The sequence below is a fragment of the Cupressus sempervirens genome, chromosome 9 (genome assembly GCF_028749045.1).
Source record: "Cupressus sempervirens isolate cs-2001-9-10 chromosome 9, ASM2874904v1, whole genome shotgun sequence".
In the NCBI taxonomy this organism is placed as follows: domain Eukaryota; kingdom Viridiplantae; phylum Streptophyta; class Pinopsida; order Cupressales; family Cupressaceae; genus Cupressus; species Cupressus sempervirens.
In genome coordinates, this window is record NC_143126.1 from 41,926,238 (window position 1) to 41,943,969 (window position 17,732).

General features: G+C 33.0%; 2 protein-coding genes and 1 pseudogene across 2 annotated transcripts; all 3 read left to right on the plus strand.

Moving 5' to 3' along the window:
* The first annotated feature begins 223 nt into the window (after positions 1–223).
* LOC149537522 (peroxidase 21 pseudogene) lies at positions 224–920 on the plus strand (annotated as a pseudogene).
* A 2,609-nt stretch (positions 921–3,529) lies between these two features.
* On the plus strand, positions 3,530–5,146 carry LOC149537523 (protein NODULATION SIGNALING PATHWAY 2-like). Its single transcript, XM_089802344.1, has one exon. It carries the CDS (start codon positions 3,530–3,532, stop codon positions 5,144–5,146), a length of 1,617 nt encoding a protein of 538 aa, XP_089658470.1.
* A 4,341-nt stretch (positions 5,147–9,487) lies between these two features.
* On the plus strand, positions 9,488–11,092 carry LOC149537524 (protein NODULATION SIGNALING PATHWAY 2-like). Its single transcript, XM_089802345.1, has one exon. The coding sequence runs from the start codon at positions 9,488–9,490 to the stop codon at positions 11,090–11,092; it is 1,605 nt and encodes a 534-aa protein (XP_089658471.1).
* The last annotated feature ends 6,640 nt before the right edge of the window (positions 11,093–17,732 follow it).

Consider the following 17,732-nt stretch of genomic DNA (forward strand, 5'->3'; position numbering starts at 1 on the left):
AATAACCCGCCAATCTGGAGGATGAGAACATGGATGCTGCACGTTATTTGTTTAACATGAAAAGCAAGCCGCACACATGAAGATTATATGGTCTAGGTGTATGGATTCATGATAATAGACAAGGCACTGAAACATGTGCGATCTGAGTTTTTGATCCTCAACCGGACCATGACAAAGCACGTGAACTATTTGGATGGATGGATGCGAAATATGGAAACTCTTGATGGAAGATACAAATCCTCAGAAGTCTTGTGATGCTTTGGTGCTGCTGGATATGAGTGGGAGTGTGGAGTCTGAGAAGCCATCTGACAGAAACTTTGGAATGAGGAATTTCAAGGATGGAGCTGTCATGTTCGGAGGGCCTCATGTAGAATTGAAAACAGGGAGAAGAGACAGCAAGAAGAGCAGTGCAACAGTGGTGGACAAATACATTCCACTCCACAATGACAGTGTCTTGACTGTTCTATTACGATTTGGTGCCATAAGAATCGATGCAAGGAGTTGTTACTCTTATAGGGGCACACACAGTTGGAAGAACACACTGTGGGAACTTGGTACACAGGCTGTACCCAAAAGTGGATCCAACTCTGAATGCAGAATATGCAGTGTATTTGAAAGGTCGCTGCACAAAAACAAATCTAGATCCAGAAGCAGTAGTCTATGCACGTAATGATCATGGGACGTCAATGAAGTTTGATAACAATTATTACAAAAATCTGATGAAGAATAGGGGCTTTCTGGTGGTAGATCAGAAGCTGCTTTTGGACCGCGGAACATCTCCTTATGTCAAAAAGATGGCCCAAGACAATCAGTATTTCTTTTCTCAGTTCTCAAAAGCACTTTTAATCCTCTCTGAGAACAATCCTCTCACGGGAAATAATGGTGAAATCAGAAAAGACTATCGCTTTGTCAATGCTTAAATCACCCTCGTGTTACTATAGTGTTCTAAACAGTTGCATAGTATGTGGATAATGGATTCAAGGTGTGTGAATTGTTGCAAGCATATACAAAGCACGTGATCTGTTTGATAGAAATCCCATGACTTATCTCCAACTTGCAGGAAAGAAATATATGAAAAATGTGGCTCAAGGTGATCTGAAGTCACTAAGTTTGAGAATAAGAAGCTGTAGTATGTTAGATACTAGTCAAAAAACGAAATAGAAGCATGGAAGCACAAACCAGTCAGTATGTGAGTTATTTGACAAGTGCGGAGAAATGACGAGAGATATGTCATGCGAGACTCAAGAGGATAGTAATGCAAAATATTTGAATGAGAAAACATCAATATAGCCTACAGTCATATATATATATATATATATATATATATATATACACTCAGAATTTCATGCAAATGCACTTGGCAGATATAGACACAAATTGCAGACATGGTAAACATAAAGTCATCATCTGATGGGCATGTATATACCTCATGTTCCTCATCATTTCATGGAAATTAGTTATTTGTTCATTAATGAAGTATGTAATTAGGACAAATGATTCGTAGATTAAAAGTGGCTTGGTAAAGATTGATTATTCAACCTTCTTTTCAAACAAGTCTAAAGTCTGAGTCTAGGTAATATTTAAGTTAATTTTTGTAGAGGTTAATTAACCTCACTCAAATCACATATTTGGGAGGTAGTTATTAACTATGAAGAGGTAGTTCTTAACCTTTATGTCTATATAAGGAGTCATTATTGGCTTTATAAAGGGACTTTTGGACTTTAGAAAAAGGGAACACTATGCTAAAATTTTGATCAGAAAATAATATTTGGAAAGTGTATACAAATTTTGTCTTTGTAATAAAAAATTCCTCTTACGTTCTTGGTGCAAGAAAATAAAGGAACGTGCAATTTGAGTTCTCTTCTTCCAAATCTAAATGGTTAGAAATGTTGATTCTCCTTGCAGTGAGCATTCTCATGGTATTGTGTAGATGTTTGTTAATCTTTGGATCAGCATTGTGCTAGTAATAGTTCTCAAGCTAGATCTCGATTGTTGTTATTAGCAGTTTTAAGTTAGTCCAGAAAAGCTTTGGAGTCGTGTGGTGCATTCATCATCAATGACTTTCTATTTATCTTTTAAAGTTTGATTTCATCTTTATTTGAAAAAATTCAAAATTTACGTCATACGAGGGAGCTACCCCTGTAAATGTAGAGGAAGGCCTCATACCAAGGGCCTATCCAACTATTGTCAACAGTTTGTCACATACAATCCGTTGAGCCATTTTTACAGTGACAAATCTGTTTATCAACAATTCTTTAAATACTTATATCAATTAGAAAAATAAAAATATCACAATTCTACCATGTAATTTATAAATAATAGACAATACTCATTGATATTATATTTATAGTATATATTATTACTAAACAATTAGATTAATTAAATAATATAATTATTGTAAAAAATGTTATAAATAATTTTCAGTCATAATAGTTTTTTATAAATAACTTTATATGAAACCTAAATATTATTAAAATTGTTAATTTTTTAAAATTAAATAAAAGTTCCAATTTTTTTAAATTTATCATTATCTAATATTTTACATTTATAAATTTTTCTTTTATTCATTATTAATTTTATAAATTATAATTATAATTTAAATTAATTTAAAAATAAAATATCTATTGATTTTTTTAATAAATCATAACAATAATAATAATCAATTTATTAAATTCTTAATTTTAATTAAGATCTGTTGATCTTTATTCTTGTTATTTGTTTTATTTGACTAGTATCCCATATAGTCTAATTTCTTTACTTTCTCTACGTACTCGTACACAATCTACAATATATGTACTTCCTAGTATTTAAATAACACATTAACTTCATAAGTTTTTCTACCTAATCTTCAACATTTAATTCTATATAGTTTATAGTTTGTAGAAATTTGTAATATTTTATTTTTATAACTTCTTCAAATCCAATTTCCTGGTACTTGGTAGAAAGCTAAATATTAGAGGAATTTGACAAGGAAGGTTTTAGTGGTAATTTTACACTTCTTTGAATCCAGACAGGCTTCTCGAGAGAGTTCAAATCCATGCCCGTTTCACAAATCTGTGTAAAGAGATTGAAGTATGACTTTAGCCAATGTAGAAATAAACGAACATTTGGCACTATTCTTGGACAGGAATCAGAAATTACTGGTCCATCTGTTAGATAATAATAATTATTTTGTATAAGACCAAGACAACGAAGCCCTGTAGATTCTGTCGAAATTCTTAAAAAGGTGAAAAAAAATTCGTTAACTTTGTCTACACGGAGAGGTGAATATCAGAGGGATTCACCATTCCTTGGATATATATATTATGACTAAATGTTTTCCAAGGATCATAATTATATCACCACATTACACTATGTAGTGTCATGCACTGTAGGAATTCATCATCCTTTGGATATTGATGTTTCTTCACATCTTCCTTCATTTTTTATAGCACCGCATTAGACGCTGCACTGTAGCTGATTTAATCCTTTTTCTCTTCACATCTTCCTCCATTTTTCTCTGATGGAGACTTGCTATAGTCATGAAGTTATGGATCGCTGTAATGGTGTTTCATTGAGCCATAGATTCGATGAAAGAATGTTAGATTTTGATTCAAGTGTGAGCGAATGGTCTTTTTGGAGAGATCCATTCGTCCAAGACAATGGATCATTGATACCTCAATTTGTTGGGGTGGATGGGAACTTCACTAACCATCATGAGCTGCCAAGTACCAGTCAGAAGAAGCAGTCTGAATTGAATGCAATTCAAGGCAACAGTCCTTTTGCACTTGATATATCTCCAATGCAAGAGGATTTAATGGAGAAACTAATGAGCGAGGAGATATTTAGAAGCACTCAAGGCAGCTGTGGCTATGATAAGGATGTTATGAGCATTGTAGCTGAGAGAGTCTGCGGTGTAGAAAATCATAGTACAGCAAGCGGCACATTCAATTGGGCAACTAGAAGCTTGATTCCCTGTAGCAATGCAGACTCATCAGATAACAAGGGAATGCTACTTATTTATCTTCTTACAACATGCGCTGAAGCCATTTCAGATGGGTCCAATGACCTTGCTCTCATTTTGCTTGGCAGATTGAGAGAGATGGTGTGCGTAACAGGTTCCACCGTGGAGAGAGTTGCTTTCTATTTGTCTCGTGCACTTCACCACCGTCACCAACTCAGCTTAGGAGAAAATTCCATGGAAGTCAACTTGAAGCCGCAGCAATTGAGGGATGTGGGTACTTTGAGTCTACTCAACCAAGCATTCCCATTTATCAGAATACCACATTTCACGGCCAATCAGAGCATTCTGGAAGCAATCAAGGATGAAAGACAGAAAATTCATATTGTAGACTTCGACATAATGGAAGGGATGCAGTGGCCACCATTAATGGAAGCTTTGAAGAGTGGAGCCTACGAGATTGAGCACCTGAAGATCACTACCCTCAAATGGGATTGCGGTGATGATGAAAATAATGATGAGCCCTTAATGTGTACAAGTGCACACACTGGCAGAATGCTGTCTGAGTATGCGGCCTCTCTGGGGATTCCATTTTCTTTCGAGGAAACAGCTGTGGAGAATTTGAAGAGGGACAATGATGAAGTTGTAGCTGTGAATTGTATGTGGAAATTGCCACACATGTGCGAGAGAAGCAGAACCCAGTTGTCCAAATTCATTGAGGGAGCACGCTGGCTTGATCCAGTGATCCTGACCGTTGGAACAGGACCTCCTGATGAGCCCCCTCAAAGCAATAAATTTTTGGACAGTTTTACTGAATGTCTGAAAAATCTTTGTGCGGTGTTCGATTGTTCTGAAGCAGGTTTGCCTGAACCATATTCACTTGCTCGAGCAAAGGTGGAGTTTCTGTTTTTGGCTCCAATGGTATGCAGGCCATTGTATCATACTGGGCAATTAGGGCCAATCAGCAAAGTTCTGGATATCCAGCCCAAATGCGGCTTCATTGAAGGAGAAATCAGCAAGAAGAACGTGATGTATGCGAATCAGATGCTTGTCCATTTAGGGTTTCCAATGCAGTACAGAGTGAAATGTGTGGATTCTCAGCAGCTGCTTCTCCAATGGCATTCGACAGTTTTTTCTCGCCTTTCCGTTTGGAAACCGATTAACTACTCCAACATCGAAATTATTCCGGATGTTTATTTTTGGTAATAAACATTTTAAGGTTATATTGTCAATATATCCAGAATAGAAGTTGGTGCAGTAGTATCTGAGTTTAGTATGCAGTGTTTTAAATTTAAATATATATATATGTGTATATATATTATAGAAATATAATAAAACGGTGGAGGTCAATTGGTTTGCCTGTGGACAAATATATGAATATGAAGTATTGCAATTTAAAAGTTTTTAATTATAAGTTGTACAATATTTATATCTTTTTATTAAAAATATAAAATCAAGATTTGACAAGTTTTAATAATAATAAATTTAGTTAATGTTAAGGTGGGTGGAAAAGAACTTTCTAAATGTCATGAATTGTCATAAGGGATTGTAGGTCATATCAAGGTGGAATATAAATAACCTCAGAGCTCATAACCTTGTAATGACTTTAGTGTTTTCCATACTTTTCAAGAAAGGAATAGGGTCACTAATTATTTTTTTAACAAATCTTTATCTTCATCAACCTAATATTTATTATTGAAAGATTAATGTCCAAGTTTTGTGGAAATTAAAAATCTCATTAATGGTGACATTTGAACATGTTGAAGGGAGGCTTTTTGGTCCAATGATGATGGTTTGTATTTGCTTTGTCAAAATTCAAAGATTGATTTGTGTAGAGGCCATTATGAGATGTGAAGGTAAGAAATACAAGTGGAAGCTTTATTGGGAAACCATTCAAAGCCAATCTTATGATGACACGATTTTTGAGCATTTTCTCCTTGACATTTCCCTTTTTCTTTACTAGCTTTGTGTTTTCATTTGACATCTATTACTATTTTAGTAAGTGGAGACCAAACCAAGGCTTGTCTTGCTTCCTACAAGAAATGACATAAAAAACCCATAATTTTTGGGGGAGGGGATGGGGGAGGAGCTCTCTATGGGAGATATCATCCCATGCCTAGAGAAATACATGGCTATGAAATAATGGTAGTAAAGTGTTTGTTAATGGATGGAAGAATAGGACACTTATATGTTTCTATAAGATATAAATCATTGTTTTTGAAGAGATAATTGTTGAATTCATGGGCAAGTTGTTGAAATGGAAAATGTTCGATAGAGACCATAAGACATCAAATGATTTTATTTTTATCTTCTTAAATGGAGATGAATGGGTGAAGGTCTAGCAACCAACTACATAGGGGTCTAGATTGTTGTGAGACCTTCAGACTCATTTGGATGGAGGTCATTGAAGTAGTTATGAGGTGTATAACATTGGATGTCCATATTTCTAGTCCATGTTATTAAAGTATTTCAGGCATAACATATTGCTATCAATGCTCTACTATTTTCCCACCTTTTTGCAAGATGAAATTATTGAACACAGGAATAACTACAATTTATTAGTCCTTTTTGAAGGAATTATTTTTCTTATTATGGTATATGCCAAAGATATGTCTATTCCATCAAAGTCATCTTGGTTGAAATGAAATATCAAACTTGCACAAAATATGCATGTGATTTATTCGGATAAGTCCACATATCTAGAGGATACCCCTTTAGATAAGGAGTGAACTTAACATGTGGGTGATAGGAAACATCCCCAAAAGGATACCCATCAATCCAGACCCTCATGGATTGGAGGGTTTGAGGCATATTTAGATGATACTAACTATGTTTGCACAATGCAGTAGGTCTCAACCTCTCTTACCCCTACCCCACCTAAAGCTGCCAAGAAGTGTATACTTGAGAAAGGAAAATCTTCTAATCCTCCAAATGGCAAAAAAGTCAATAAAGGAAATAAGGGCAAGAAGTTATCCCTTCTTGGGATTAAGAATAATGTGATAATGTTGACACCAATATTATGGAGACAAATGAAAATATTATAAATTATACTTTACAATGATTAGTTAGAAATGGTAATACATATTTATCTTTATAGTCCCTCTCTACAATAATATATACTATTCCTTCTAAACAAAAAATTAACTATAATTTTTATATTACAAATTTGTACACTTATTTATATAAGTTTCTTATTTTTTTTATAACTATACTAGTTGTGAATAAGTCAAATTTCTATTGAATTTTTCTTATATCTATATATCAGTTCAAAATAAAAAGTTCATGCAATTTATTTGTATTATGTTTGTAGTATATATTATGAAGAAAAGATATTGACAATATACAAATAGATTATATTAATTTAAGAATACAATTATTCTGAAAAAAATATGTTGATTGTAGTTCATAATATTTTTAAAAATAATTTTATCATGACATTGATTAAAAACTATTTGGAAGACTTACCATATTAAAAAAAAATATTTTAAAAATATTTATAGAAATTCATCTTCTTTTCCTATTATTTTTCAATATTTTAAAACTATATATTTTATCTTAAAACTGTTTAAAAATTAAAACTAATAATTATTATATACTCTACAATTTAATATAATTATTCTTTATAATTTATAATTTGAATTGAAGACATTGATCTTTATTCTTCTTAATTGTTTTATTTGACTAAAATACAGAACACAACAATTTCTTGACGAGTTTCTCTACCTTGTCTTGGTCATTCTATATACGTGTATGTACTTCCTAAAATTTAGATAGTAACTAAGATTTTATAAGCTTTTTACCTAATCTTCCTCATTTCACTCAGAATGTTTCATAAGATTTTGTAGGACTTTTCGAACTTTCATGTCCTACTTCTTGCAACCAAATATAACATAGTTCATGGAAAGCTGATATTAAGGAATTTGACAAGAAGGCTTTAATGCATTCGTACTTGTCTGAATTTAGATTTTTTATTAAAGATTAGATTATACAAATTTGCATTGAGAGAGTACAACAAAGGATTGTAGCAAATGTAGAAATAAACGTGTGTTTTGGCAATATCTCTAGATGAATCACAAATGTGGTCCATCTATCAAAAAACTACAGTATAAGAATGTAGTCTTGTAGATTTAGTCCCCAAAAGGTGTAAGGAAAATTTCTTAACTTTGTAAATGTAATTAATATTTTTTTATCCATCCATATTATCTGTAGAGGTGAAGAAAATGCATTCCTTAATGTATGGAGATAGATAGTAATAAAGAATTCTTAAGCTTTGATACTTATTAGAATAATTGAAATATGTATGTAAGTATTGAATAATAACTTAGTAGTTAAGTTTTTTTTATTGTTACTAGTTAATGATTTAAAAAATATATAATTGAACTATTATTTTTTATTAAAATAGTTATAATATTATTAAAATGTTAACAAATATTATTGTTATTTTTGTATAATTTATATATGTAGTTAATTTTTATTATTATATGTCAAATCTTTCTTGTGGTACACTCAAATTAGTCAAATTCTATTGTACTCTTTCACAATAAATTTGATTTTAAGTGTAGAAGTTAGAAATTTCATATTACAAATATATGTAATTGTTCACATATATAATAACATTTAATCTTGACTTGATATCAATCTAATTATATATATAAATATAAATTATAAATATAAAAAATAATTTTATATATTATATCTAAAAGAAAAAAAATTATTTAAAAATAAAATATTTATTTAGTAAATTAAAATAATAATAATAATTTTTAAAATTCAAATCCATTAATCTTTATTCTAGAGATTGTTTTATTCGAGTAGAATGCCATACAGTCTAATTTTTCAACTTACTCTTATACAATCTACATATATGTACTTCTTGACATTTAAATAATACATAAGATTTCATAAGTTTTTCAACCAAATCTTCAACATTTAACTCCTAGTAGTTAATAGAATTTAGTATTTTTAAAAATAACTTCTTCACATCCAATTTCAGAGCAATTTGACATGGAAGGCTTTAATGGTTCCATACTTCCCAAAATCTTGACAGCCTTCTCGAGAGAGTTAATATCCATGCCCGTTTTACAAATTTGTATAAAGGGATTGACGTACAAGTTTAGCCAATGTAGAAATAAACGTGCATTTGACAATACTCTTGGACAGGAATCAGAAATGTGGTCCATCTATTAAATAATTACTATATAAGATCGAGACAACGTAGCCCTATAGATTCTGTCCAAATCCTTAAAAAAGTGAAATCAAATTCGTTAACTTTGTCTACACGCAGAGGGGAATATCAGTATATCAGAGGAATTCATCATCGTTTTTATATATATTAGGACTAAATGTTTTCCAAAGACCACCCATTCGATTGTGCACTGTGCAGTGTAGGGGTTTCAGTATGCCAGGATATTGATGTCTTTTCACATCTTCCTTCATTTCATATTGTACCGCATTGCACTCTGCACTGTAGCTACTTTAATCTCTTTTCTCTTCCCATCTTCCTCCATTTTTCTCTGATGGAGACTTAATTACTATGCTCATGAAGTTATGGATCACTGCAATGGTGTTTCATTATTGAACTATAGATTCGATGAAAGAATGTTGGATTTTGATTCAAGTCTGAGCGAATGGTCTTTTTGGAGAGACCCATTCGTTCAAGACAATGGATCGCTGATACCACAATTTGTTGGGGTGGATGGGACCTTCGCTAACCATCAAGAGCTGCCAAGTACCAGTCAGCCGAATGCAATTCAAGGCAATGGTCCTTTTGCACTTGAATACTCTTCAATGCAAGAGGATTTAATGGAGAAACTAATGAGCGAGGAGATATTTAGAAGCACTCAAGGCAGCTGTGGTTATGATAGGGATGTTATGAGAATAGGAGCTGAAAAAGTCCATGGTGTAGAAAACCATAGTACATCAAGCGGCACATTTAATTGGGCAACTAGAAGCTTGATTCCCTGTAGCAATGCAGACTCATCAGATAACAAGGGAGTGTTACTTATTTATCTTCTCACAACATGCACTGAAGCCATATCAGATGGGTCCCATGACCTTGCTCACATTTTGCTTGGCAGATTGAGAGAAATGGTGTGCGTAACAGGCTCCACGGTGGAGAGGGTTGCTTTCTATTTGTCTCGTGCACTTCAACACCGTCATCAACTCAGTTTAGGGGAGAATTCCATGGAAGTTAAGTTGAAGCCGCAGCAATTGAGGGATGTGGGTACTTTGAGTCTACTCAACCAAGCATTCCCATTTATCAGAATACCACATTTCACGGCCAATCAGAGCATTCTGGAAGCAATCAAGGGTGAAAGACAGAAAATTCATATTGTAGACTTCGACATAATGGAAGGGATGCAGTGGCCACCATTAATGGAAGCTTTGAAGAGTGGAGCCTACGAGATTGAGTACCTTAAGATCACTGCCCTCAAATGGGATTGCGGTGATGATGAAAATAATGAGGAGCCGTTAATGTGTACAAGTGCACACACTGGCAGAATGCTGTCTGAGTATGCGGCCTCTCTGGGGATTCCTTTTTCTTTCGAGGAAACAGCTGTGGAGAATTTGAAGAGGGACAATGATGAACTTGTAGCTGTGAATTGTATGTGGGAATTGCCACATATGTGCGAGAGAAGCAGAACCCAGTTGTTCAATTTCATTGAGGGAGCACGGCGGCTCGATCCAGTGATTCTGACCGTTGGAACAGGACCTCCTGATGAGCCCCATCAAAATAATAAATTCTTGGATAGTTTTGATGAATGTCTGCGAAATCTGTGTGCAGTCTTCGATTGTTCTGAAGCAGGTTTGCCTGAACAATATGCCCTTGCTCGATCAAAGGTGGAGTTTCTGTTTTTGGCTCCAATGATATGCAGGCCATTAAATTACACCGGGCTATCACGGCCAATCATTAAGGTGGTAGACATCCCACCCAAATGCGGCTTCATTGAAGGAGAGATTAGCAAGAAGAATGTGATGTATGCGAATCAGATGCTTGTCCATTTAGGGTTTCCAATGCAGTACAGAGTGAAATGCGTGGATTCTCAGCAGCTGCTTCTCCAATGGCATTCAACTGTTTTGTCTCGCCTCTCCGTTTGGAAACCAATTACCTACTACAACGACATTATTCCGGATGTTTATTTTTGGCAATAAACATTTCAACGTTATATTGTCTGTATATCCAGAATAGAATTAGTTGGCGCACTAGTGTGTATATATATATAAAATAAAAATATAAAACAAAACGGTTGAGGTCAGTTGGTTTGCCTTGTGTTTAATTTTAGAAATTTATTGACAAATATATGAATATGAAGTATGATTTAAAATATTGGAGACTTACAATTTAAAAGTTTGTAGTGAGATGTATAGACTGTACATTAATTATATTTTTTATTTAAAATGTGAAATCAAGATTTGACAAGTTTTAATAACAATTAATTTAGTTAATGTAAGGTGGGTGGAAAGTGACTCTCTAAACATCATGACTTGTCATAAAGGGATGTAGTTATCAAATTGGAATATAAATAATCTTCGAGTTACGAACCTTGTAATGACTTTGATGTTTTCCATACTTTCCAAGAAAGGATTAGGTCCACTAATTTTTTTATTTTTTTCAACCAATCTTGGTCTTCATCAACTTAACATTTTTGTTTGGGGCATCAATGACCATGCTCATGTGGAAATCAAAAAACTTATTGATGATGACATATGAACATGTTGAAGGGAGACATTTTGGTCTAATGATGATGATTTGCATTTTCTCTATCAAAATTCAAAGATTGATTTGTGTAGAGGTCATTATGAGATGTAAAGGTAAGAAATATAAGTGGAAGATTTATGGTGAAACCATTCAAAGCCAACCTTATGATGACATAATTTTTGAGCATTTTCTCCTTCACTTTTCCCTCATTCTTTACTAGCTTTGTGTTTTCATTTGGCATCTATTACTATTCTAGTAGGTGGAGACAAAACCAAGGCTGGTCCCACTTCCAACGAAAATGTCATAATAAACCCATAATACGGGAGGGGTGTGCAGCTTTCTATGGAATCTATTAACCCATTTCTAGAGAGATTACATGTTTATGACCCAATGGTAACAAACTATTTGTTGATGGTTGGAAGAATGGAACACTATGCGTCTAGAAGATAGAAATCATTATTTTTGAAAAGATAATTGTTGAATTCATGGGCAAGTTGTTTGAATGGAAAATGTTCTATAGAGACCATAAGACATTAGATGAATTTGTTTGCATCCTCTTCAATGAAGATGGATGAGAGAAGGTCTAGCAACCAACTACATAGGGGTCTATGGTTGTGAGAGCTTGAAACTCATTTGGATGGAGGTCATTGAAGTGATTATGAGGTGCATAACATTGAATGTCCATTTTACTAGACCATGTTATTAAATTATGTCACTTTTCAGGATGCCATTAATGAACATAGGAATAACTACAACTCATTAGTCCTTTTTGAAGGATTTATTTTTCTTATTATGGTATATGCTAAAGACATGTCTATACCATCAAAGTCATCTTGGTCCAAGTCATCCATCCAAACCCCCATGGAACAATGGAAGAGTGGAACACTATGTGTCTAGAAGATAGAAATCATTATTTTTGAAAAGATAATTGTTGAATTCATGGGCCAAAAGGAGACCCATCCATCCAAACCCCCATGGATTGGAGGCTTTGAGGCATATCTAGACGATCCTAACTATATTTGTACAATGAAGTAGGTCTAAATCTCTTTTACCCTTTCTACACCTGAAACTGCCAAGAAGTTTATTCTTGGGAAAGGAAAATCTTCTAATCCCCAAAATGGAGAAAACATCAATCAAGGAAAAAAGAGCAAGAAGTTGTTCCTTGTTGGGATTGGCAATAATGTGATGATGTTAACCCCAATATTATGGAGACTAATGCCAATATCATAAGTTATACTTTACAATGATTAGTTAGAAGTGGTAGTACACATTTTTCCTTATAGTCACTCTCCACAATATTATACAATTTTCCTACTCAATAAAAAATTAATTATAAATTTCATATTACAAATATATACACTTATTCATATAAGTTTCTAAATTTTTTTGACTATACTAATTGTTGAAAAAGTCAAATTTATATTGAATGTTTCTTAGACCTATATATCAATTCAAAAACAAACTTCATGCAATTTATAAACAACATATACTATTTATTTGTATTCAGTTTATAGTATATATATTATGAAAAAAAGATATTGACAATATACAAATAAGTTATATTAGTTTTTTAATACAACTATTATACCAAAAAATATGTTGATTGTGGTCTATAATACTTTTTAAAAATAATTTTACCATGACATTGATTAAAAAATATTTACAAGACTTAAAATGTCAATACTATTAGAAAAAAATTAATGGAATTTAACATTTTAACCTATTAACATTTAGTATTTTAAAACTATATATTTTATCTTATATTGTTAAAAATTAAAAATAATTATTAGCATATACCTCACAATTTAATATCATTATTATTTTTAATTAATAATTTGAATTGAAGACATTAATCTTTATTCTTTTTATTTGTTTTATTTGACTAAAATACCAAGCACAACATTTTTTTATTAGTTTCTCTACCAAGCCTTGATCATTCTATATATATGTATGTAGTTCCTAAAATTTAGATAGTGACTAAGATTTTATAATCTTTTCCTCCTAATCTTCATCATTTCCCTCTAAATTTATAAGATTTTTTAGGACTTTCTAAACTTTCATATCCTACTTCTTGGAACCAATATAACAACATTCATAGAAAGATAATATTCAGGGATTTGACAAGAAGGCTTTAATGAATTCATTCATTTTTAAATGTAGACAATTTTTTTAAGATTAGAATATACAAATTAGCATTGAGAGATTAGAGTAGAGGACTGTAGAAATAAATGCGTGTTTTGGCAATATACTTAAAGATGAATAAGAAATGTGGACCATCTATTAAGAAAACATCCTTGTAGATTCAGTCCTAGTTGCTAAAAGAGTGGAGAAAATTCCTTAGCTTTTTCTACATGTAGAAGGGAATATCAAAATGCCAGAAGAGTTAGGCAAGCCCTTTTATCATCCTTAGAATATATATCACCACCATTGTTCATAATATTTTGGAGGCTACTAAATTATTATGGGAAATTAAGAACGTAAGACCTCAAGTTAGCAAGTATGTATCCAAAGACCAAAACTCCAGAAGCCAGAGTTGATGATGGACCTTCAACAAACCAATCATATTATTCTGGATGTTTATTTTTGGGAATAAACATTCTAAATTACATTCTCTTATATCCAAGATAGAAGTTGGTATAGTAGTATCTTAGTGTAGATTTATGTAGTATTTTACATTTAAATATGCATGTAGTATAAAATTACAAAAAAAAAGGTCAGAGGATTTGTTTGCCTTGTCTTCCTTTAAATATCTATACATTTGCATCAGAGACCTACAATTTAAAAGTATTTATTCATTAGTATAGATTGTACAAATATTATATCTTTTAATCAATATTTGACAAGTCAATATTGTATGGAAATTAAAATTACTATTTCAAAAGGTAATGGGAAAATTTGGTGGAAACTGGCTCTCTAATTATTGTAAATTGTCATGTGGAGATATAGAAATCACATTGAACTATAGGTAATCTTATAAGTGATAGTGTTGAAATGCTTAAGGCTTGTGGTGAATTTATTATTTTTTGCAATTTTGAAAAGAAATAGGGTCATTGATCTTTTTGTTGATTTTGTTGTATATACCTAACATATATCATTAGGGTACTAACAATCATGTGTCTCTAGAAGTTCAAAACCCTATTTATGATGGCATCTGAACATGTTTTTGATTAAGGGTTAAACGAGGTTCTCTTCTTACCTGATGTCTCTTTTGTGACCTTAGCCTCATCCAAATCCAAGACCACAGTATTGTTTGCCTACATATCCACATTTCCAACTATTTTATTCATATTTTCCACTGAGGCTTCCATCAGCTTTTGGTAATTGGTGATCAGAATAGAGGTGTTTCTTTCTAAATTCTTAATTCTGTTAGCCAGTCCATGTAGACGTGTTGATTGGAACATGTTAAAGGGAGACCTTTTAGTCTATTGATAATGCTTTTTATTTTCTATATTGAAATTTAAAGCTCAACTTTTCCAAAGGAGATGTAATGATGAGAAATCTAAGTAGAAGATTTGTTGGGCCACTATGAGTTCTTTACTAGGACATGTACCCTATTTGGTTTTTGTTGTTATGTTTTTATATTGTTAGTTAGTTTCTCTTGTGTTGTTTGAAATTTATTTTGGGTAAACAGTTTGTGGTGACACTTTAAAATTTATTTACTCTAATCAAAAGAAATAAATTTATATAATATAAATTAATAGTATGTATGTATATATATATATATATATATATATATATATATATATATATATATATATATATATATATATATATATATATATCTATTGAAATCAAAACTATTCTATGCCAATATGAAATGTTGGCATAAAGTTACCTTCTAATTATTGTGAATTGTCATGTACGAATGTAGAAACAAAATTGAACTATAAACAATCTTATAACTAATAAGCTTAAAAATGTTTAAGACTTTTGGTGAGTTGATTATTTTTCATGATTTTCTTTTTTTCAAATTCTAGTGTTCATTAACCTAGAATTTATTATTAAGAGACTACTCATCATCTATCTCTAAAAGTTAAAAACCTCTTATGTATGAACACATCTAAACATGTTCAAATGATTCATTTCAATCTAATCATAATGATTTGTATTTTCTCTATTGTAATTTGAAATTTGACTTGTCTAGAGGCCATTATGAGATGCATAGACAATAAATCCAAGTAGAGGATGTGTTGGGCCACCATTATTTATTTATTGAGTTGTGCACTCTATTTAGGCTTCTTGTTTTTAGCTGATGTGTTATTCTTACTCTATTTCTCTTTTGTTGTTGCATAATTTATTTTTGGGAAGAAGGGTAGTGGAGTTACTTTAAAAGCTATTTACCCTAATACAACCAAGGGATAAAGAATTTTTGTAATAATTAACTTGTAATGATGAGTGGGAGAAGGAGCTAGGGTGCAAGAGTGGCTAGGGTTTCTGAAGCCAAGGAGGCCAATGATGGTGGCAACAAGGAGTTTGACGATAACAATCTTGATGGTTGAATGGTTCTCCCCATGCCTATGCCTACTTGAAGTGGTGTTTTTTGTAGTGATAGGGGGTGTTTTTTTTTGTCCTAGTTTTGTTTGGCCTAGGGGATGCTTGTGCTCTCTGTTGGGTGGGGACTAACTATGGTGGCTTTGTGGCTTGTCTCCATTGTTTTGACGTAACTATAGATAGTTTTGTAGGCTTGATATGGTGTGGAGTTTGTGGCTGATGGCATTTTTTTCTATCACCCCTATTCCCCGCATTGGGATTTGGATTTGGTTGATTTTTTGGTCTAGATGTGGTGTTGGTCTCAACCTCCAATGGGATCTCTTGTATTTGAAGTTTGCTAGAGATGAAGAGACAAATGGGTTTGGTTTGGATGGCTACGTGTTACGGCTCCAATGGAAGTTCTTTTCTTTAGGGAATTTTGTTATGGCTGATGGGGCTCTTGTGATTCCTAGGGTCTGCAGGAGCTTGAACATTGATGTTCTAATCTGGAGGGGAAATGATGTCCCTATCCCTAGTACTAGTTCTATTGATGGGTTTATTGTCCCCAAACAGGTCTTTACTTTCATGGGTTTTCCTGTTAGTGGACCCCCTTGGCTAGGCACTGTTGTGGAGTGCACCTTTTTCAATCATTTGGGGATTTTCTTTCCCCTTGATGCTTGCTTCTTTGGGATGTCCTTTGGTTCCTTGTGCTCTAAGGTGATGGATTCCTCTATTTGGTGGTAGAATCTGGTTGAGGCTTTCATTTCGGGGCTTCTGATGTCTATGTGGTGGAGGTGTCCTTTGTCCTATTCTTTCACTTTCATGATTTCTATTGAGGTGGAGGACCCTATTAAGGTGGGGGAAACACTTATGGATGCTAGGGGAAAGTGGTGATGAATGGGTTCAGTGGTTATTCTCCTTCTACTGTTTGTGAGTATCTTTTTCTTATTGTTAGAAATCTAGCTAGAAAAAACATGTTTGGATAGTATACTTCATGTGGTGAAGGGATGACTCCATAGCTAAATGATTTGATGTAGAGAGGTGTGTTACTGCCTTGGAGGATGGGCTGGGTCTTCCTAATTGCTTCTATATTCACAACTCCTATGGAGGTGGAGCAATCTTCTATTGAGTCAGAGGTCATATTTTGGCGATGGGAAGCAGAGGAGATTCTTATCTAGATTTTGTTTACTAATTCTATTTCTAGTAGTTTTGTTAGTGGTAGAATAGGGAGCAAATTTTATCTCTTAGGTTTGTCTTCTTCCTCCCTGCTCCTCTCATCTATGGGAGTTTACAGAGGTATGGAAGAATTTTGATTGCATTTTCCAAGATTGGAGGTTGAGCCTTGCTTGGACCATGGTTGGTAGATATGTAACATGTTTCCCAAGGCTAGAGGTATAGTCTTGTTTGGTCCTATATCTTTTCTTAGAGTTCTAACAATAATGGATGGCCTGAGTTTGTTCCCTTTTTGTTATGGTGATTTCATATTTTAGTTTTTCTTTTCCCCCTAAACAAGTGATTTTTGGTAGTTTTAAAGGGCACACTCTAGTCCTTTTTTGTTTTTGGTTTAAGTCTATAACTATTGTGGGGGCTTGTCCCAAGTCTTTCATTGAAAGTGTTGACCAT